Genomic DNA, 22,749 nt, shown 5'->3' with positions numbered 1-22,749 from the left:
TATAGAAATATATATATATATTTACTGATATATATAGAACTCATGAATATATAATATTCTTAACATTTGATATATATGTGTGTGTGTGTGTTTATGTATGTACTGTATTTTTCGCTCCATAAAACACAGTTTTTTCCCCCCAAAAGTGGAGGGGAAAATGCCCGTGAGTCTTATGGAGTGAAAAATATGGTATTTTATTAAATATTTTAACAAACCATTTGGTTCAGAATATTTTTTTTATTTTCCTCCTTAAAACCCTAGGTGTGTCTTATGGTCAGGTGCGTCTTATGGAGCGAAAAATACAGTATATATCCTTCTACAACTTTTTCATACAATAATATCGAGGCTTTTAAAAAATGTATCCAGCCCTGGCTGGTTGGCTCAGTGGTAGAGCGTCGGCCTGGCGTGTAGAAGTCCCGGGTTCAATTCCCGGCCAGGGCACACAGGAGAGGTGCCCATTTGCTTCTCCACCCCTCCCCCTCTCCTTCCTCTCTCTCTCTCTCTCTTCCCCTCCCGTAGCCAAGGCTCCATTGGAGCAAAGATGGCCCGGGCGCTGGGGATGGCTCCTTGGCCTCTGCCCCAGGCGCTAGAGTGGCTCTGGTCGCGGCAGAGCGACGCCCCAGAGGGGCAGAGCATCGCCCCCTGGTGGGCAGAGCGTCACCCCCTGGTGGGCGTGTCGGGTGGATCCCGGTCGGGCGCATGCGGGAGTCTGACTGTCTCTCCCGGTTTCTAGCTTTGGAAAAAAAAAAAAATGTATCCAAAGAATGAATGTAGTTTTCAAACATGATTGTTTTTATTGTACAGAGTCCCACTGTATGACTACACAAAAATTTTACTTATCAGCCCTGGCCAGTTGGCTCTGCGGTAGAGCATCAGCCCGGCATGTGGAAGTCCCGGGTTCGATTTCTGGCCAGGGCACACAGGAGAAGCACCCGTCTGCTTCTCCACTCTTCCCCCTCTCCTTTCTCTCTTGTCTCTCTCTTCCCCTCCTGCAGCCAAGGCTCCACGGGAGCAAAGTTGGGCTCCATGGCTTCCACCTCAGGTGCTAGAATGGCTCCGGTTGCAATGGAGCAACACCCCAGATGGGCAGAGCATTGCCCCCTAGCGGGCATGCCAGGTGGATCCCGGCCAGGCACATGTGGGAATCTATCTGCCTCCCCCTGCTTCTCACTTCGGAAAAATACAAAAAAAATTTTTTTCACTGAGGCATAACATACATAAAGTGTTTAAATGATAATTGTAAGCTTAGTGAATTTTTACATCTGTAGATACTCACATCATGCCCATCAAGATAAAAATATTACAGCTGTCAGAAAGCTTCCTTGTTCAACGTCTCTAGTCAATATAGTCTCCCACCCCCAAAGTAGACTTCATTCTGACTTCTACCATAAGTTAGTTCTGAGTAAAGGAATTAAGTAGAATCATAAAGTATGGACACTTTGCATCTAACTTTTTTCATTTATCATCATGGTTAAATTGATTATCATAAATTCACTCAAATTTTTGCACATAGCAGAATGTTTTTTCTTTTCTTTTACTGCTATGTAGTATTACATTGTATGACTACATGTTAATGTATTTACCCATTCGACTGATGGGCATGGGTTTCCAGTTCTTGGATGTTATAAACAAAGCTGCTATAAACATTTCTGTACATGTCATTTGGTGGATATATAAACATATTTTCTTTGGATTTACATGTAAGAATGGAACTGATCAGTTATAGGGTAGGCTATGTTCAGTTTTAGTATATATCATCAAATAGTTTCCCAGAAAGGTCACATCACTTTACACCACCAGTAAGATACAGCAGTTCCATGAATTCTACATGATCATCCAGGTTTGGCGTTAGCAGTCTTTTTCATTTCTAGCCATTTTGGTAGGTGTATATGGTGTTGCATGTGATTTCACTGATGATTAACAATGTTGAGCATCTTTTTATGTGATTATTGGCCATCTAGATATCTTATTTCCCCCATCTTAAAAGTGAGTTTTTGTCTTCTTTTGGTAATAGCCAAAACCCATTCACCTATTTAAAGCGTACAATTCAATGGTTTGTAGTGTATCCATGACATTTGCAACCACCATCACAATCAATTTTAGAATATTTTCAACACCACTAAAAGATACTTTTCCTGGGTAACCAAAAATCTACTTTGTTTTTATAGATTTGCCTAATCTGGAAATTTCACATAAATGACATCACACAATATGTGCCTTTTTATGGCTGCTTCCTTCACTGAACACCATGTTTTCAAGGATCATCCATATTGTAGCAATACTTCAGTCCAACTTATGACTGAGAAATATTCCATTTTTGCATCTACCACATTTTATTTACCCATTGTTCAGTTGGGGGACATTTGGATTTTTCTTCTTTATGGCCATAAAAGCATTATTTAGGAACAACACTCTGTGAACAGTTGTATAAAGTCTTTGTGTGGATGTATTTTTCCTTTTTCTTGGGTATATACACAGGACCGAACCTGCTGGCTCTGTTTAACTTTTGAAGAAGTGCTGGACTGTTTTCCAAACTGGTTTCACCACTTTCCATTCCGACCAGCAGTGTATGAACAGGTTCAACTTCTCCTCAACTTCTCCACATCCTCACTCCTATTTATTATCTGTCTGTATGATTATCTCCCTCTTAGGGGGTATGAAGTAGTGTCTCACTATAGCATTGACATGAATTTCCCTGAATTATCATGATCTAATTTCCCATAAATTACAGTGATGTTAAACATCTTTTCATTGCTTACTGGCCATTTGTGTATCTTCTTTGGAGAAATGTCTGTTCAAATCTTTTTCCCACTTTAAATTCGGTTATCTTTTTATTATTGAGTTTTAAGAGCTCTTCATATATTTTTAGATTCAAGTCCTTTATCAGATAAATGATTTGCACATATTTTCTTCCATTCTGTGGGTTGCATTTTTACTTTCTTGATGATGTCCTTTAAAAGCTTTTGGCCCTAGCCTGACCAGGTGGTGGCGCAGTGTATACAGCATCGGACTGGGATGCAGAGGACCCAGGTTTGAGACCCCAAGGTCGCCAGCTTGAGCACGGGCTCATTTGGTTTGAGCAAAAGCTCACCAGCTTGGACCCAGGGCCACTGGCTCGAGCAAGGGGTTATTTGGTCTGCTGAAGGCCCACGGTCAAGGCACATATGAGAAATCAATCAATGAACAACTAAGGTGTCACAACAAAAAACTGATGATTGATGCTTCTCATCTCTCTCCGTTCCTGTCTGTCCCTATCTACCCCTCTCTCTGACTTTCTCTCTGTCCCCGTAAAAAAATAATTAATTTTTTTAAAAAAGCTTTTGGCCCTGGTTGGTTAGCTCAGTGGTAAGAGCATTGGCCCGGTGTATGGATGTCCCAAGTTCGATTCTCAGTCAGGGCACACAGGAGAAGTGACCATCTACTTCTCCACTTTTCCCCTTTTTGCTTCTCTCTCTCTTTCTCTCTCTTTTTCTTCCCCTCCTGCAGTCATGGCTCAACTGAAGTGAGTTGGCCCGGGGCACTGAAGATGGCTCCAGGGTCTCTGCCTCAGGCGCTAAAATAGCTCAGTTGCCAAGCAACAGAGCAGCCCCAGATGACAGAATATGGGCTCTGTTAATTAGGACTCCTGGGTTCAAATCTGGTGCAATCAGTTATACACATCAATTAACTATTACAAGACTTATTTTCCATTTTGCAAAAAGAGGTAAGGTGGGTGTTAATAAAAATAAGTACTTCCATGAAGTTTATGTTGGATAAAAATAGATACTGTCGAGTGCTGTGCAAAGTCTTCGGCAGAGATTAACTGTTAGATAAATGTCTACAGCTACTACTGATGGTTCTCACTCACAGGACATACTTCTCTACATCACCTACGACTCCTCAATGATTCCATCTTGGTTCCTGAAACATTTATTTCTATAAATTACATTATTTTGCATATGCAGACTTTCATAAAATTTTCAAGATGCTTAACAGTACACCCCATTTAAAATTGCCCAATAATTTCACTGAAGTCAGCATCATTTTCCTTTATTATCCTTTATCACCTGAAAGTATTACCCATGACGTCTAGACCCATTTCCTGTGAAACTCTACTAACTGTACACATTCAACCGCTACGAATAGAAAGCATTCAAGCAATATGCCAGGCACTTGGAGGTGATAACAATTAGAAGGCAGAAACAGTCCTCACAGAAATTATACTCCACATATGTTTTACTCGTATATGTGATTACAATGCACTGTAATACTGCTGAAACAGAACACAGGGTGCTAGGGAACACGGGAAAGACGTTCCCCCAGTCTCAGTTCAGAAGGCCACCCTAAGGGACGGGGTGCCCGACGTGAAAGATAACAGGTGTTGACAAGGCAGAAGTTGGATTTGAAAGAAGCAGATCGTAGGAGAGGAAACACTCTGTTCAAAGGCCCAGCCCTGACAGAATGAAGACGCTGAAGGAGCTGAAGAAGTTGAGCACATGAAGTGAGCACTCCGAGTGGGGAGCACTGAGGCACGGAACCGGCGCTGCAGAAGAGAGACTGGGAAGAACTTCGTGAGCCGTACTCTATGTAATCCAGTGAAATGAAAGAGGCTACTGAATGGTTAATACAGTGTCGGGTACAAAATACGTGCTCAGAAAACAAGGCATTATTAACTTCATGCAACCGAACACTCTCCCCTTTTAACTATACTGTGAAATGCAACAAGACACCAGCCAAAAAATATTTTCCATCTAGTCTTTCTCAGTTGGATGCCAGGAACATAGTCTGAAGAGAATTTATGTCTTAGACAGTCTGTTCTTTCATGTGTAAACGGGAACAACAGCAACAGCCTCTGAGCTTGTTGTAAGGACTAGAAAGAGCATGAAGAGCTCACAAAAGAGTGTCAAGACACATTGGTAATGACCTTAAGAAACAGTTCCTATTAAGACAGACTGGTCGACCAGCCAGAGAAAAAGGAAAGCAGAAAGCTTGCCTTCACTCTGGGGTCATGCAGTAGGAATGCCTTGGAAATAACACCATCTTAGGCCTCGACTCTCTTTGAAAGCAGGGTAAGATGCCATACTCCAATAATGTTAACGTTTTACTAATAGAAACAACACTAGCCAGATTACGCATTAGGGAAAAAGCAGCACGTCATCTCTTTTAAAAAAAGAAAAGTGGGTCTTCTATAATTCATTCTTTCACAATTACCTTATATTAACGTGTGTGTGTGTGTATGTGTGTGTATGTGTGTGTATGTGTGTGTGTGTGTGTGTGTATTTCCCAAGTCCCACTACCCTAAAACAACTACTCTTATTTTACCTATTTCTTTCCAAGTACTTTAAACACAACATTGGAAGGTTTTTCTACTCCATATTATACTGTTCTGATTTAAGACCCAGACCAAATGGATATTGAATTAGTAATGTTTCAAGAGTATTCACTTTGCAAAAGCAAAATAACAAACTCTCTGGGTACATGTAAAATGAGACGATTAATCATAACTCAATTTACATTCAACCTCTGAGTAACACATCTAGGATTTTAAAAGAGGCACCCTGTATAAATTTTATACTATGTAATTTTTGTCTGATTCTAATTTGTTTTAGTGTCAACCTAGCACATTTACTTCCAGCTACTCCTTTTTTTCTCTCTCTTCCCATTCAATAGCAGCTTAATTCTAAGAAAATGTTATTGATATTAATCATAAGTGACAATAAAATATCATGATATATTTGACAAAAAAAGAATCAAGCTGTAGCTCTTTCTTCAGAAGCAAACAAAGAAAACTATCTGAAATAAACTAAAGGATAATCTTAACAAAATCAAATATGTATATATATGTTTTTCACACTACTGCACAATTATTATTATCAGAAAATCATAAATGAATGGAAGGTTAAGCTATATTTCCCAGGGGAAAAAAAGCTCAGTTCAATATAAAACTCTTATTCTAAAATATTCAAATAGGAAAAACTTTCACATTACTAACACAAACTAGAAATCCAAAGGAGATTAAGACTATTCTGAGGACTTTTTACAGGTTTTGGAAAGATTTACTAATTTTAGGATGAAAAAAAAAATCTCATAGATCTTAGTGTCACAACTACTACTAAATACCTGGTTAGGATTCAGATACATGCCCACAATAATCCCTCATAAAACCTTAGGATCAATTCATCTCAATTTGCTGATGCTAATCTTTCAGTTACCATAGGACAGGTGTTCTCCACATTAAGGTGATGTAACTGTGACCTCTCAAAGAGATAGCTACCTCTCCTTGTCATCATAATCTGTCATGGAAAAATGCCAAGGAATGAGCAAAAAATACACTGGAAATCACATAAGTAAATAAGTGTCCAGAAAAAACCCAGAACTACTAAAATAGCATATGTTATGTTTTAAGCCTTGAAATAGAATACAATGAGGCAGAATCCATTAAGGTCTTTAAAATAATCTTAACCATTTAACGACTAGCCACATAAAATGCATGCACTAACTGTCAATCAATCTTCAAAGAAAATGGTAAATCCAGGCATAAAACGAGCAAACTCATCTCACAATGCCTTCAATACCAATTAATCAATTGATTTCAACTGATCAATTACATTTCTTATGTAGAAATTGCCCAAATATATCATTCAGCTCAAAGCTGTTATCCGTGAACATCTTTCTTAATCTTCAAAAACATTTGTTTGAATCTCTAGTAAAAACCTACCTTTGAGGTTCTTTGAAGCTGATCACCAACATATGTTTTACGAAACTGATCCAAGAACCACAGAATTGCAAGCTCTATTTTCTCATTAGAACACTGAGGCAATCCGGTATCCATTAAAGATATAAGCTGAAAAACTCTTTTCATGAAGAAAAAAAGAAGCTTCAGTAAAAATTCTTAGAGAAACATCACTAAAAATACATTAAAATATTTACTGTAAACATAATAATTAATGTAAAAAGTAGAAAAATAAAATGCTTATAAAAATACTTAAAATTATTTAAAATCCTATCACTAAGAAATACCACAATTTGATCTAATTCCTTGTAATCTTTTTTCCCTAGACATACATATGTAATACATATATAAGCATACAAACCTACACAGACAAATGTATTATTTCATAAAAAAGTTATATTTAACTACATATGACAGCCTGACCAGGCGGTGGTGAAGTGGATAGAGCATCAGACTGGGACGCGGAGGACCCAGGTTCGAGACCCTGAGGTCGCCACCTTGAGTGTGGGCTCATCTGGTTTGAGCAAGGCTCACCAGCTTGAGCCCAAGGTCGCTGGCTTGAGTAAGGGGTTACTTGGTCTGCTGTAGCCCCCAGTCAAGGCACATATGAGAAAGCAATCAATGAACAATTGAGGTGCCGCAATGAAGAATTGATGCTTCTCATTTCTCTCCCTTCCTGTCTCTCTGTCCCTCTCTTTGTCCTTCTCTGTCTCTGTCACAAAATAAATACATACATACATACATACATATGATATATAAATGTAAGTATATAATAATATACATAGATATAAGTAAGCATCTACAGTTTTGCATATAATACATAGGTATTAATATCTACGTATATATGAACTTTTAGTAAAAAAGAGAATGACATTAAATGTTTCTATGTATATATAAACTTTTAGTAAAAAAAAGAATGACATTAAATGTTATTTTGGGTTTTACTTTTTCATTATATTTTATGTTTTTATATAATGATCTATTTTGGAGACACATGATTCAAAATACAAAAAAATATTAAGAGGTATACCCATCAAGTTATATCACTTTCTTAATGAATAATGAAAATTTTATCTGAAATAAATTACAAGATGATCTTAACATAATCAAATATTTCTATCACAAGTATGCAACTATTATTATTAAAAAAGTCACAAAAACTAAAGGTTAAGTTAAATTTCCTATAGAAAAAAAAAACTTAGTTTAGGCCCTGGCAGGTTGGTCAGCAGTAGAGCATCAGCCTGGCATGTGGAAGTACCAGGTCTGATTCCCAGTCAGGGCACACAGGAGAAGCGCCCATCTGCTTCTCCACCCTTCCCCTCTCCTTTCTCTTTATCTCTCTCTTCTCCTCCCGCAGCCAAGGCTCCATTGGAGCAAAGTGGCCTGGGCGCTGAGGATGGCTCCATGGCCTCCACCTCAGGCGCTAGAATGGCTCCGATTGCTGTAGAGCAACGCCCCAGAGGGGCCGAGCATCGCCTCCTGGTGGGCATGCTGGGTGGATCCTGGTCGGGTGCATGCGGGAGTCTGTCTGTCTGCCTCCCCCGTCTCTCACTTCGGAAAAATACACACACAAAAACAACAACAAAAAATTAATTTAGTATCATGAAAAATTTAGTCTAAAAATTTCAAAAAATAAATCCTCTTATTATCTATTGCCATTAAAGTTTTCCAGTGGATGGCAACCAAGTGTCTGGTGCTAACATCAGCATATTACAACAACCTCTTTAAGAGACAGAAGTAGAGGCTATGAGGAAGTAGCCCCTTTCTGTACATTTTTTTGTTTTTTAAGTGAGAAGAGGGGAGGTACAGAGATAAGCTCTTTCATGCACTTCAACCAGGAGCTACCTAGCAACCCTGTCTGGGGCCAATGCTACACAGGCAACCAAGCTATTTTTAGTGCCTGAGGTGGAGGCTCCATGGATCCATCCTCAGTGCCTGGGGCCAATGTGCTCCAATCAACTGAGCCACAGCAAGGCGAGGAGAGGAGGAGAGGGGAGGGGAGGGGAGGGGAAGAAGCAGATGGTTGGCCTCTCCCGTGTGTGCCCTGGCTGGGAATCGAACCTGACTCTTCCACATGCCAGGTCGATGCTCTACCCCTAAGCCAACCAGCCAGGGCCTTTTCTCCATTTTCTAACCACACAAAGGCAGCTGTGCCCAGCCCTGACCCTCCTGCCTCCTTCCATGTGTGCACACAAGACATATACACACACACATAGCTAATAGTTTATGTGTCCTTTCAAGGATATTTAAAAATGTATGTACAGACAAAAACAGCTATATATTCTTCTCCTAGCTCTTTTAAAAAATACAGAGCATACTATACTTATGGTTCTAAACCTAGTTTTTTGCATTGCAATATATCTTACAGATCTTTCCATATTAGACATAAAGAGCTTCTTCATTCTTTTTTGTAGCTGTTAAACATTCCATTCTATAAATGTTCTATATTTTCAAACATTCCCCTATTGATGGACACCAAAGTTGTTTATAATTTTTTGCTGTTACAAAAATGTTGCAATTAACTATCTCACTTCCAGATTCAATTTATTATTGTTTATTTTTTTTCTTTATTTTAAATTATTTTTGGTAAATAACACAGAGGGAATAAAAAGGTAAGTATATCATTAAATAGTTCTGACCCAAATATAAGTACACCATTCTAAATACAAAGAAATGAATTCTGGATAATCATTTTATAGTCTCCTGGATATCCAATTAAAAAGTATTTAATCAACAAATATTTGAGTGTTTACTACATGACTGGTATATGTTAGGTGTTCAGAATACAACAATGAGCAAGACATATATAATATATATTCCCAGTCCCCCCAAAATCTGTTGCCTATGCAGGGAAAAACAATAAAACAAGCAACTAGAATAAGTATTGACAAGTGTTACAAAGAAATGAGCGAAGATTCCTAATGTCCTAGGATGGAACAGGACAAAGAGCATCACGAGAAAGGGAGAAGCTTGGATAGCTACCTAGAGAGGCAAGAAGAAAGTTTAAGAGTTGAAAAAGTTCAAAATGGCTATAAAGCCATTGGCTGCCACTGATGAGGCTAACGAGACAGGCAGCAGCGAGGTCAGGAAGCGCCTGGCGAGCCATGTGGCTCTGATCCCAAGCGCAGCGGAAAGGAAGTCCTTGCCAGGTGCGGAAGGCGCTGACATCAGACCACATCCTCAGACCTGCGCTATAGGGAGCCAGAGAGCAGACGTCCACGGCCCCCAGTGGCACGAAGCCGGGTGAAAGACCGCGGGGCTGACGTGACTGGGGAGACGGAAATAACTGGACTAACAGAGGTAACTAGAAGGTAGAGCTGACAGGACCTGATTACTACATGGAAGCTGGTGAGAGAAGAAAGAAATTTAAGGCTAATCCCCAGGATTCAGGCTTAGGCAACTGAGTGGAGAGGGAGTGATGGACACAGAGGGAGTCGAGGCTGGGAGCGGATGGAGACGTTTACCTTAGTCCCTGACCTGGAGGCGCCGGAGGGACGGACTGCGCATGCGGAATGGTTCTGTAGGTGTGCGGACATCAGAAGAGGAGAATTACTGAAACACAGAACCACTGAGTGACCCTGAGCACTCAGTTAAGGTAAAAACACCTTAACTGACAATGGTGCCCATCTACATCGGTGCGCGATTTCTCTTATTATCACTCAACAAATTAGAGAAAACTCACTCTTTAGGGTTAAGGTTTTTCCAGGCAGATGAAATAACAATAAAGGAGTAAACAAAGCATATAAAGTGTATTCCCTCCTTTATTCCCTTACTATGAAATGAACAAATATATGTCAATGGGTAAAAGTACCATAAAAAAAAAAAAGTCAGGTAAGACTTATTCTGGACAGGGAGGTCCAAAGTCGAAGAGACATCTGATCGAAGTGAGGCAGACCGTACAGACGTCAGGAAGACAGCATCCCAAGCAGAAGAGGCCCGAAGGCCCTCCCAGCGAGAACACTGATAATACACATAAACACAGCGAGGAGGCAGCATGGTCGACTTGAAGTAGCAAGGCTAGGAAATGAGGCCAGAGAAGCAGGCCAGGATGCTTTAGACTGTGGCAAGGACTTTGGAATTTGTCCCATATGTGATGGGAAGTCACTGGATGCTTATGAGTAGAGAAGTGTACCATTATATGTTGGGGAAAAAGTCAAAGTCATCTATATGATAGTAGGATTTGGGAGAGCAACATTTTGTGCTGGTTGTCAAAGTCGTCGAAGGATGATGAGGGACGACAGAGAGGAGCAGGTGGGACACCGGGGAAGCCGAGGATGCTGTGACTGGGAAGACAGAGCCTGGGAGAGGCGGCCACCCTACCGGCAAACCAAACCGAGAGGGCACAGGAACAGGGCAAAATCCCCCGGCAAGCTCGCAAGAGCCTTCCATTCCGGTGTGGATGGACAAAACTGAAATGACTACAACATTACCCTCATTTAATTAGAACTGTGTGGCCTGAGCACACATACAGTTATTTGTTTTAATTACAAGGATCACAATGTTGGGAGCTTTTATGAATATTAACCTTTTCCTGATAAAAGGGCACATAGGTTTTTGGCAGATGCTTCTCAGTCTTCTAATTTGGTAGCGTGCTCCCAGGAGTCGGAAAGGTGTCACACAGCAACACACAGAAGGCAACGAACGGTACTGTGGTTCCAGTTACTTGGAATTTCTTTATATGGAACTGATATTGTAAAATATTACAGAAAACATCTTTCTTATTTAATTTAAAAATCTTATTTTAAAACACAGATTTATACAGTTTTCTAGACAAAGTCGGGAAGTCCCAGTATATGCCCCACCCTGAACCTGCTTGGTATTTTTTCTACGCCCCCCCTCCCCCACCGCTTCCCACCTGACTCCTGGCCTCAACCACTTGCCTTGCAGCCCAGTGAAGCTTCATACAGTTCCTGTAGGTTTAAGTCCTAACCCTGGGAGAGGAGTGGGCTGCCACGCTCCAGCCCCAACCTCCAACTCAATAAGACCAATACAAGCCCTGCCTTCCCCGGCTCTGACTCCCCCAGCGGCTTCTCAAAGAGGCCAGGGAACACAACTAAGACATATGAAAAAGTGACACTCAGGAGTAGACTTCAACAAATAGGAAATGCGAGAAATAAGCAAACAGACAAAGCGCTTTCCCTCAGCTCCCACCCTCCCCAATCACCACAAGACTGCTTTGGGGCAAAGTGCTTCCAAATGGTCTTTGGAGAAAATGCCTGTAAAACTGAGCCACCAGGTGTGTAATGCACCACCTTATGCAGGCAACACTCATTATTCATGGTAGTTCCGTTCTATAAAGTTTCTGCGAAAACCAAATTGGTGAATACTGAACCACTGCTCCTAAAAGAAATGCAGGATTAGGCTCCTGAGGAACTATGGTCACAATATTTTCACCAACTGATCAACACATAACCTTACTTTACATGTGTTTCTGTTAAAAGATACCCTATTTAATATAGACTGTTGATTCATTAATATTGAACTCACAACCAACTGCACTGCAATTTGCCTAAACGAGGCTTACCCAGACACATGCACTTTCTCTGTAAGGCACATGACCGCTTTCTTGGGTTTAGAAACACTGGCCAGCACTTCAGCGTAATGCTGGAGGGACCATTTTAAACAGCAAAACCACCAACAAAAATGCAAAAATGACGGCACTAAACAGACAGCAAAAAGGATACATTTAGAGCATGACAGCCAAAAGAAGGCAGGCATCTGTTTAACCACAGCTGGGCAAGTGTGCATCTAGTGACTCAAATTTTTTGTCACTATGCATATGTCCAAGAACAACTACAATAGCACCGCAAGTACTGATTAGGGGTACAAATAAATTTTAGCAAGTGCAAAAATGGACTCTGTGAATAATGAGGGTTGACTCTATTGGTTTTCTCTTATTCTCTCACTTCCTTTTCCTTCCTTTTTCTTCCCTGAAAATGCACCCTTCACCACCGCCATCCCTTAGAGAAGCCTCCATCCACAAATTTCACCAAAGGTTCTACTTTCTAAAAAATGCAGAATAAAACACAAAACAGATCTTAAAGTTACATATGTTTGCTGCTTAAAGAGAAAATTAAATTTTTCTACTTGGCAAATAGACACACTCTTTCGTTTACTTCCTGTTATATATTTCTCAGGAAAATAGTGCTAATGGGTATTTCCCTACTTGATGATAAAAACTTTTAAAAATCAAACTATAGCATAAGGTATACTTAATTTCCTTTTTACTAAATCTGTAATGTTGTATAATGATGATTGTGGAGGCAAATTGTTCACTTGGTTTAAAATTAACCAAAGCATTTTAAGAATGCCCCCATTCATATTGTAAAGTGATTTAATATTGGAAATAATAAACTTAAAGAAACAAAAATATGTACATTTCATTCAAATTCAAATTTCATTGACAAGAGCAAGTTTAAAGGTTGAAATGGGTGTGGAATGAAGGGAAAATGCAACTAAAAGAATATTTGCCTTAAGGCAGTTTATAATAAGAAAAAATTGAGAAACAATCTAAATTTCCCAAAACAAGGGTCTGTTAAAAATCATGATAAAGCTTAGACTATTTCTTGTCTAGGTGAAATGTTCACAATATTATGCCTGGTTTTTAAAAATACAAGTTATGAGGTTTTTTTGTTTATTTGTTTTTTAGTAACACAGTACATATTATTTGCCAGGCATTGTTCTAAGCATTTAAAAAATATTTACTCATTTAATTCTAATAATTGCCACAAATAAATTAAGTATTAATATCAGTATCCCTGATACTGATTAGTTTACAAAACAATAGTATAATTTTTCTTTAAAAAAGTTGAAAAATACACATGTAGTGTACATATACCCTCAAGCATGAATTTAAAGGACTCAAGGTCTACCACAATGATAGTAGTAGTTATCTCCAAATTAATATGACTTTGCATTTGAATTTTTTAAGAGTTCAACAAAAACACCTATTACTTTGTTATAAAGATGTTATTTAAAAAATAGAGTATATGTAAAACCCACTCACTCATATTATTCACATATAGGCATTTCCCTCAGTTTAGAATAGAAAAGTGAACTGCTTCTTATCAAGGCTATGGTCATGAGGTGAACAGTCTAGACAGCCATCATAAACAAAGCATGGACTACCCATCGCTTTTCGACCGGATGAATGGCATCCCAATATTGCCACCATCCCAATTCTGCATGCTTCCTCAGGTCCTAAGAAACAAAACACAGCCTAAATCTTCATCACACTATTTAAACACATTTATAATAGAGTTGACTATATAACTTACCTAGAGGTTTGACATCTACAAATCACTTAAACTCTAAGCTGTGGTAGGCTCACCAAGAAAAAGGAAAAGAAGACCTTCTTCAAAAGGCCAAGTACAAAATGCTTTAGCTAATAATACCCATTCAGTAACTCGAGTTCTTAAGCACCTAGTAAATGTTGGTAAATTTCACGGCCATTGCTTACCGACAGGACAATTCTCCATCCATAGCATCGTGTTCATCTGTACTGGTGTATGTTAGTCTTCCTCCAACAACGGTCCCAACTAAGTATACCAGCCACGCAAGACGTCCTGATATATATAATAAGAAAGAAAAATGTTTAGGAAGTATTGTAGAAGGAAAGCTTATTTTTTCATAAAATTCTAAAATGAGTAAAATGATCTATTCTTCCAAACAAGTAATAAACTCCTGGGAACTCAGTCTTCAGAGTGGAGAGCTGGGTTCTAAGTGTATCAAGGCAGTAAGGAGAATAGTAAAAATGACAGATTTCAGAGCCAGAGAAAACTGTTTGAACCCTAGCTCGAACAATTTGCTATGGATCTTGCATAAGTTACTTACCCCTCTACATCTTAGGGTTTTCACCTGCAAAATGGAGAAAACCGTATCTACCCTGAAGACTTATAATTAACAACATACCAATTATCTGGCTAAAAAGAAGTTTTGTGCTATTCACGGGGACTGATTTTTCGAATTGTGCAGAATATTTCATAATACTGAAATCAATTATGTTTCTGTACTGGGAAACCTTTTCAAGTGAACGAGTGTTTTTTTTTTCTTTTTACAAGGTATTGAACAGTAAAGAAGAGGCTGGGTGTACTTGTAAGAAGACTTAGGAAAGATGAATAAATAAAAAGTAAGTAGCAAAACGACAGTCTTCCTATCTACCTATGGATACTAACAGTCATTACTGTACAACTAATCAACAACCACTTCAAACTTCCTGGGAGACATCGGTCTACTGAGGCGACAGACTTCCTGTAGGTTTGAAATGTAACCTGGCGAAGACCCAGACGCTTTCATCTATCACTGAACAACAAAGAGTAACTGCAGCCTTGTGCGTTAGCAGCGTGAAACAGGTTAAATAAGAGGAAATGAGTCATTAATTTGATCAAGTAATTCAGTTTTATGAATTACTAATGTATACAGTAATTAGCAAAAATGGTAAAAAGAAAAAAAAAAGCCCATGTAGAAAACTGAAGATATTAGAGGGTTATCTTATGTCCTTCAAAAGTATTTTATGATCGGTATAAAAGTCACTTACTAACAAGCCCTATCCCCATGGCCCTGCTTTCTCTGGGGGCCCTTGCAAGTGCTGACTGACTTCTCTTCCACACCTCTTGTATCTTGGGCCTTGAACATGGAGTAGGTGTTCTTGACGGTCCTCACTTCCACTTCCAGAACATTCTCTCCCTCCCCCTCCCTCCACCATAAAAGTACTCAGCTTTACATCGTATATCATCAAATTATCCTACCAAATACCCTTTCTTGTTACAATTCTCAACTCTCCCTCAGGTTACGTGTCCTTATTTTTCTTTTAAGGACTTGCTGTTATTCTTTCCAACAATATTCCTGTCACAATCTGTGGTGATATCTATACCGACAAAGATGAAGCCTCCAACAGTCCTTCATTCTACTGGGCACCTCCAATCCATAAGGCTTTCACTTTTTTTAAAAAGAAACTTTACTGTGATATTATTACTTGATGAGCCACTCAATTTTGGCAACAGATAACTAAACCATAACCTGCCAACATTTCATATCCCCCCTTCCCTGCTTTTTTTTTTTAATTTCAGCACTTATCACACTTCCTAACATGATATATATTTTCCTTGTCTATCCTCCTTAGTCACCTGTCTGCTCCAAGAGACTGTAAACTGCATGACAGCTGTCACTTTCCGTTTGGCTGTCTGTTGCCATCTCCAGAGCCTAAAACAGTCCCTGGCAATAGCAAGTAATCAATAGGCATGGGCTGCTGAGCTAAGAAATCGTTACGTAGAAAATACAGCATAACAGGCAAGAAAAAGTCAACGTTTTATTATCAACTGAATAAACATTAAAATGTGGAGTCATTAAAAATGAATAATGGTAATTTATAGTTCTATTACTCAAAAAATTAAGCAACTTCTCAAAGCATATTCAATATATAACATGTCATACTCTGTCCTCATTATTTGCAGATAGATGTTGTTATTTGAAAATATGTCTACTTGGTAAAATTTATTTGTAAGTCCAAAATCAATACTTGCAGTCATTTACAGACCAGTACAGAGCAACCAAACATTTGAGTTCTAGTCCAATGTGCTTGTTCCAAGCTGAGGTAAAACAGAGCCGAGCCCTGCCTTCCGGTTTCATCTCAGACTGCAAACAAGGACACATTCTCCCCATGGTCTTTTTTTGTCCCCCATCTTTTGCGCTTTTGTATCTTTTGTTGATGATTTACTGTTTAAAATCATCATCAAGATTAGTGCTGAAGTGCCATCTAGTGTCCCCAGGTGGAAAAGAGGCCATTATGTGCCATAAAGAGAAAATATGTGGTTAGGTAAGTTCTGTCCAGGTATGAGTTGTAGTGCTAGTGGCTGAGTTTAATGTTAATGAGTCAACAATATCTATTAAGTAAGGTGTCTGTACGCAGAAAAGTGCATATAAAATAAGATTATATGTTGAACAGTTGATGAATATGTGACCAGAATCCTATAGGAACCTAACCTGGCATTTCTGCTAGGAGCAATGGTGTAATATTTGCTAATTCAGTGTTCACAGCAACATTATAGAACATAAATACTGAGTAATGAGAATTAACTATCTCACCAGTTCTTACAGAGGTCATCATTAATAGACTATGCTCCAACTGTGTGTGGGCCACACACATTACGTACAATGAATGTGAGTCTTAAACACTGCGAGCATAATTTCTGGTGAGTTTCTACTGTAAAACTATCCTGTTGCAACATATTTTTCAAAATGAAAAAAATTATTATTTAAATATAAATAATAACTTTTATCACTAGATTTTTAGATATTGGTATCTCTTAAAGCTACTTTTACTATTACTAAAGATAATAGCAGAATTTCTATAGTACTATGTACTAGGTACTGTTCTAAACATTATGTCTATTATCTGTATATATTCTGTTGATATCACAAATCCCTATTAAAAGGCACAGAGTTATGATTCCAATATAGGCAACACATTTCTGACAGTCCACTCTCTCACTATAATATTTACCACTTACTAACAAGACTGATAAAAGGGAATACTCAATACAGCTGTCAATTAACTAGACAAATCCTGGTGACCTAACAATATCTTATGATCTAACAATCTCTTAAGTGTTTATTTAAATATTTAAATTCCTATTCCTGTATTGTTCTCTACCTACCTCCCAAATTCTGACCACAGATGAGATTGCATCTGCCTTTGGGACCATTTCTAGAGCTTTCTACACTTCTTTTGACTCCCAAATCACCCCCTATAAAACCAAGGACATGTGACACATAAAATGAGTATTTCTTGAATAGTTTAATTTAAAATAAGAAAGTTTATTTTAGACATTTATCACTAATGTAAACATAGAAACATTTGCTTACTAGCTCTTGATAAAAGACCTTTTTTTAATATGGTATTTTTTTTAAAGATTTTATTTATTCGTTTTAGAGAGAGGAGGCAGAGAGAGAGAGAAGGGGGGTAGGAGCAGAAAGCATCAACTCCTATATGTGCCTTGACTAGGCAAGCCCAGGGTTTTGAACCAGCGACCTCAGTGTTCCAGGTTGACACTTTACCCACTGCGCCACCACAGGTCAGGCCCAGACCTACTTTTAAACAAAGAATTCATCATGCATGTAATTTTTGTATTTCTCTCTTGGAAGGTCACTATTTAAAATATGGAGGCTATACAATTCAGCTACTAAGAGCAAAGCCTGGGTTCAATTCCTGTCTCTACTTATGTAAGTGACCTCATCTCTCTTGGCTTTAACGTCCTCATATATATCCGAAGATAATAATACCTGGCTCACAGGCTTGTGTGACAAGCACTAAATGGTATTCTGCAAGTGAAGTACTCTCTACCAAAGGGGCTTGTTGCGATTAAAACTAGTTACAGTAAACCATATATACTTATTAAACACTGTTTGTAAAACAAACAAAATACTTAAACTAAAAAGAAAAAATTCCCAAGTAAAACACACTGAGAAAAGTATTTGCTGAGTACCTGATGTCTCGTGTTCTGCTGCAGGGATGTAACTACACATGTGGATGTATGAAACCGTGTGAGAAGGGAGAGACCCCCATGCCAATCAAACTGAAGCTAGTGCGAGCACCAGGCAAGAGGGAAAAATGATTTTTTCTGCCTTTTTTAAATGATTTTTTTTCAATGCAGTGTGATGAGTATCATTGTCTAATAACAGAAGACAAAAATTATTTTTATTCTTTAATTCATCATTCTGTGACTTTGAAATTAAAACTTTTATATCAAAGAATATTATGCAAACATAGCATATGATCAATTATATTATAAACTATGATAAATTCTGAATGTACATTTACTTAGAAAAAAATAGATGTATATTTATTCTTTCCTTGTTATAGAAAACAATGATTTCAATCATACAAAAACCAGAAAAGGGCCCTGGCTGGTTGGCTCAGTGGTGGAGCGGCAGCCAGGCCTGTGGAGCCCAGATTTGATTCCCGGTCAGAGCACACAGGAGAGGCAGCCACACGCTTCTCCCCCAGCCCCTCCGGCTTCTCTCTCTCTCTCTTCTCCTCCCATAGCCATTGATTCGAGCAGGCTGGACTCAGGTGCTGAGGATGGCTCCATGGAGCCTCCACCTCAGGCACTAAAAATAGCTTGGTTGTGAGCCTGGCCCCAAATGGGCACAGCATCAGCCCCAGGTGGCAGTTGCTGGGTGAATCCTGGTTGGGGCACATGTGCGGGTCTGTCTCTGTATCTCCCCTACTCTCATTTAAAAAAAGAAAAAGAAAAAAAAAACCAGAAAAGCAGGTATTTCTTTTACCCTTAGAAATGTAACATCTATTGACTGAATAAATTAGGGTTAGTGTTAGAAATGAACAATGAAATTTAAGAGCATTATTAAGCTATCAAGTATAATTTTCATATTCAAGTGAATGAGAAGTGGTATTTCTCATATACATTAAATCTTTCCCTAAACCTCAACAATTCTAGATGAACAGTTTGCAAAATAATAAATGTTAAGTTACTTTAGTTATAGAATTACTTCCACAAAGTTTTTAAAAAAACATCTAAGTCCGTCCATCTAAATTCTATTTAGAAATATAAATATCCAATTCAGGAATTACATACATATCTATAAATTTTAAAAATATCTCATCTTATAATAAGACTAAATTTCCTTTTTAATTTTCCATTAAAGTTCAGGGCACTTGTTTTAGCAGCTGTTCGAGCACAGAACATTTTTTCCTTTAACAAAATAATTATTGCTGTAATAATCTGTAATTATGGTTTATAACTGCAATAATCCCAAAGAAATCAGTCATTACCATAGATCACAAGTAATCGTTAACTACTGTTAATGACCTATTTCTTAGGGATTATTGTTTTTGTAAACTGTGACCATATCACCACAAATATAGAAGAGCAAGACAATATAATACAAATGAGATCATAATATAATAATAAACTTATTTTGTAACATTAAAAGCCATTAAGCATCTAAATTAAAGCACACATAACGAGAGCATATAATTTTCTTTGTTCAACACTAACTGAAGTGTTTAGTCGGCACAAAAGAAACTGAATACTACTACTATATGCAGTAGTGGAAACTAGAGCCCTGTTAGGTCGTTTTCGTAATACAAAACAATCATTTTTGAGCAGACCAAAGATATCTTTAAAAGGTGGACAACTTCCTTCCCACCGAGCTTTTGCCTAGAAAAAACCACATTTATTTAAAATATGCTATGTATCAGGGATTACCTTAGAGACTCTGAGTTGTCATTTTATCAAGACTACATAATGTATTACTATAAAAACTCCTTGAATCTTTATTAATCAAAAATCAGTTTGACTTATTTTACTCAATAAACAGACCTACTTTACATTAGTGAATTATTACTGTTCTATTAATTCCAGTCATAAATTGTAGGAAAACAGGTCTTTGATCTCACAACTGCACCCCTTCATGTTTTAATATTTACAGATATAAAATGCATGTGATGTATATAAGAGGTGTAATAAAACAAACACCTGTGAATCCAGGCTTTACAACAGACCCACTCCTACCCCCACACCCCCCCCAGCTTGTCTCCTGACCTCCCCCCCAGAGGTAACCATGATCCTACATCTGGACCTCACTAGTCTCTTGACATTATTTTTCCATTTTATCACTTGAACATATCACTACATGTTCCTAAACAATGTATTTTCAGTTTCACTTGTTTTGTGGCCTTATTAAGTATTTCAAACTATATACAGTTTCCCAAGAATTGCTTTTTTTTCACTAAATATCTTATCTCTGACACTCATCTTTAAGTATACCTGTAATTCATTCATTTTATTGTTAAATAGTATTGCATTGTATAACTATATTATGATCTATTTATCCATGTTTATGTTGATGGGACACTGGAGCTGTTTCCACTTTTTGGTTTTATGAACAATTAGGCCATGGACATTCTCACACACGGCCTCTGGTGTGGAAAATATTTTCTTGAGGACACACCTAAGAGTGGAAGTGCCAGTTCAGAAGCTATTCGAATGTTCTACTTTACAATGTAACACCAAACTGATTTCCAATTGATTTTACTTTATACTCCTACCAGAAGTATATAAATATTACCTTTGATCTATATTCTCCTATTTCTTATTTTTTGCCAACCTGGGCATAAAATGGTATCTCATATACCTTAGAAGTATGTTTGTAAAATTCCCAAGAGCATGGAGTTTATTATTATCTTGGCAATTAAGTCTTCATATAACTGCAAATTGGTAAGAAAATGTGGACTCTATGTGGTTAAGTCACTGAAATTTGTTGAGAATTGCTTTATATATTAATAGTTGGTCAATTTTATAAAAATGAGATATAATTGACACATAACAATATGGTAGTTTCAGGTAAATAATAATTTGATATTTGTATATATCACAAAGTAATCACAATAATAATAATAAAAAGGAAGAAAGAGAAAGAGAGGAAGAAGGGAAAGGAGAAAGGGGGAAGGGGTGGAGGAGGAGGAGGAGGAGGAAGAAGAAGAAGGAAGAAAAGGAAGAAGATAAGGCCACCTTATAGAATTTTTTACTGGCTGAAATGGGCTCTTTGTAGTCTTTTCTAACAAAGGAAACATGATCAATTAGATTGGTTAAAAGACAGTTATAAGAGAAAATTAACTATCAAGCCACCAAAATATCCAGAAGGTTAAAAAAATTAATGACTTATTGGAGGTAAAGAATTGGGGAAAATATATAAAAATAATTTGCATAAAATTATGAAAGTGATTAATGAAACCACTTAAAATTCAACATGATACCACATAATAGTCAGATGAAATACACCGACCTTCCTGAATTGCCATGTCCACAGTTATTCGAGAAGCAGAATGCAGAAGCTTTTGGTAATTCTGAGCGTTCTGGTCAAACAACTGCACTAGAAGCGTACACGTCTTCTCATATTCACACCTGCTGACAGTGCACAACTGCTCCAACTGCTGAAACACAGTGGCTGTGTCATCCAGTGGGTCATCCAAGTTATCTCTGCACACGAAGAACAAGTCCGCAGACATTAGAATGTGATGCACTTCTATTTGCCACAAATCCACTTCCTTTGTGTTAAATAAAATTTCATAATGGATAAAAAAAATAAAAGACAAATAGATTGAAAAGTAAGAAATAAAATATCTATATTTGAAGATGACATGATTATGTCAATTTAAAAAATACCAGAAAAAGCTACTTGTACTAAGAGGTGAGTTTATCAAGATCCTGGCATACCGGGTCAATATACAAATGAATAACTGAAAACCGCAATTCAAAAAACACTATCTTCCAAAGGCACCAGAAAACATAAAATACTAATCAAATCTAATTGAACATCTATACAATCTGAAGGCTACCACTATGAAACATTGGTGAGAGAAATCACAGAAGAGCTAAATAAATTCAAAGGTAAAAAGGTAAACATTCTTCTTGGCTGAAAAACTCGATATTGCTTAGATGTCACTTTTTCCCCCAAATTACTACATAAATTAAATGCAATCCCAGTAAAAATCCCATCAGAATTTTGTTGTAGATATTGACAAGAAAATTCTGAAATTTACAGGAAAGGCAAAAGAAGTAAAAGAGTCAAAATAATTCTTTTGGCTCCCTCATTTCCATAAAAATGTTACAGTGACATAGGACACACATACAGAAGAGGGCACAAATCTCAGGTGTACAGCGTGATGAATTTTTACAAAGTGAACACGCGAATGTGACAGGCACTCAGAACAGAACCAGCACGTGCCCATACCTCAGAATCCGCGCTGCCCTCCAAGTCCCTCCTACACACCCGAAGGGGAGCACAGATCCATTCTGCCTGATTTTGAACCTCATGAAGTGTACAGCCTGTACTCTTTTGAGTCTGTCTTTCTTAATGCTTGTGGAATTCACCCATACTACTGCAAGTAATTGTAGATTTATTTCAGTAGAGACAAAATAATTTTGGAAAAAAAAATGCCAGGTGAAAGACTCATACTATCTGATTTCTCCAAGCTTATTCTAAGACCACAGTAATCAAGATAGGGTACTGCCTGA

At 37.9% G+C, this 22,749-nt stretch overlaps 1 protein-coding gene across 4 annotated transcripts in view; it reads right to left on the bottom strand.

Moving 5' to 3' along the window:
- RANBP17 (RAN binding protein 17) overlaps positions 1–22,749 on the bottom strand; it is a 250,389-nt gene that overhangs the window by 191,630 nt on the left and 36,010 nt on the right. For all 4 annotated transcript variants that reach the window (XM_066342781.1, XM_066342782.1, XM_066342783.1 and 1 more), the window contains 3 exons: positions 21,518–21,711; positions 14,172–14,277; positions 6,698–6,833 (listed from right to left, as the gene is read on the bottom strand). In XM_066342781.1, the coding sequence (XP_066198878.1) occupies positions 6,698–6,833; positions 14,172–14,277; positions 21,518–21,711 (436 nt within the window). The remainder of the gene's footprint in view (positions 1–6,697; positions 6,834–14,171; positions 14,278–21,517; positions 21,712–22,749) is intronic.

This window comes from Saccopteryx leptura, chromosome 6 (genome assembly GCF_036850995.1).
Source record: "Saccopteryx leptura isolate mSacLep1 chromosome 6, mSacLep1_pri_phased_curated, whole genome shotgun sequence".
NCBI classification, from domain to species: domain Eukaryota; kingdom Metazoa; phylum Chordata; class Mammalia; order Chiroptera; family Emballonuridae; genus Saccopteryx; species Saccopteryx leptura.
The sequence above is the reverse complement of the archived record's forward strand: the minus strand, read 5'-3'. Positions and strand labels throughout refer to the sequence as shown.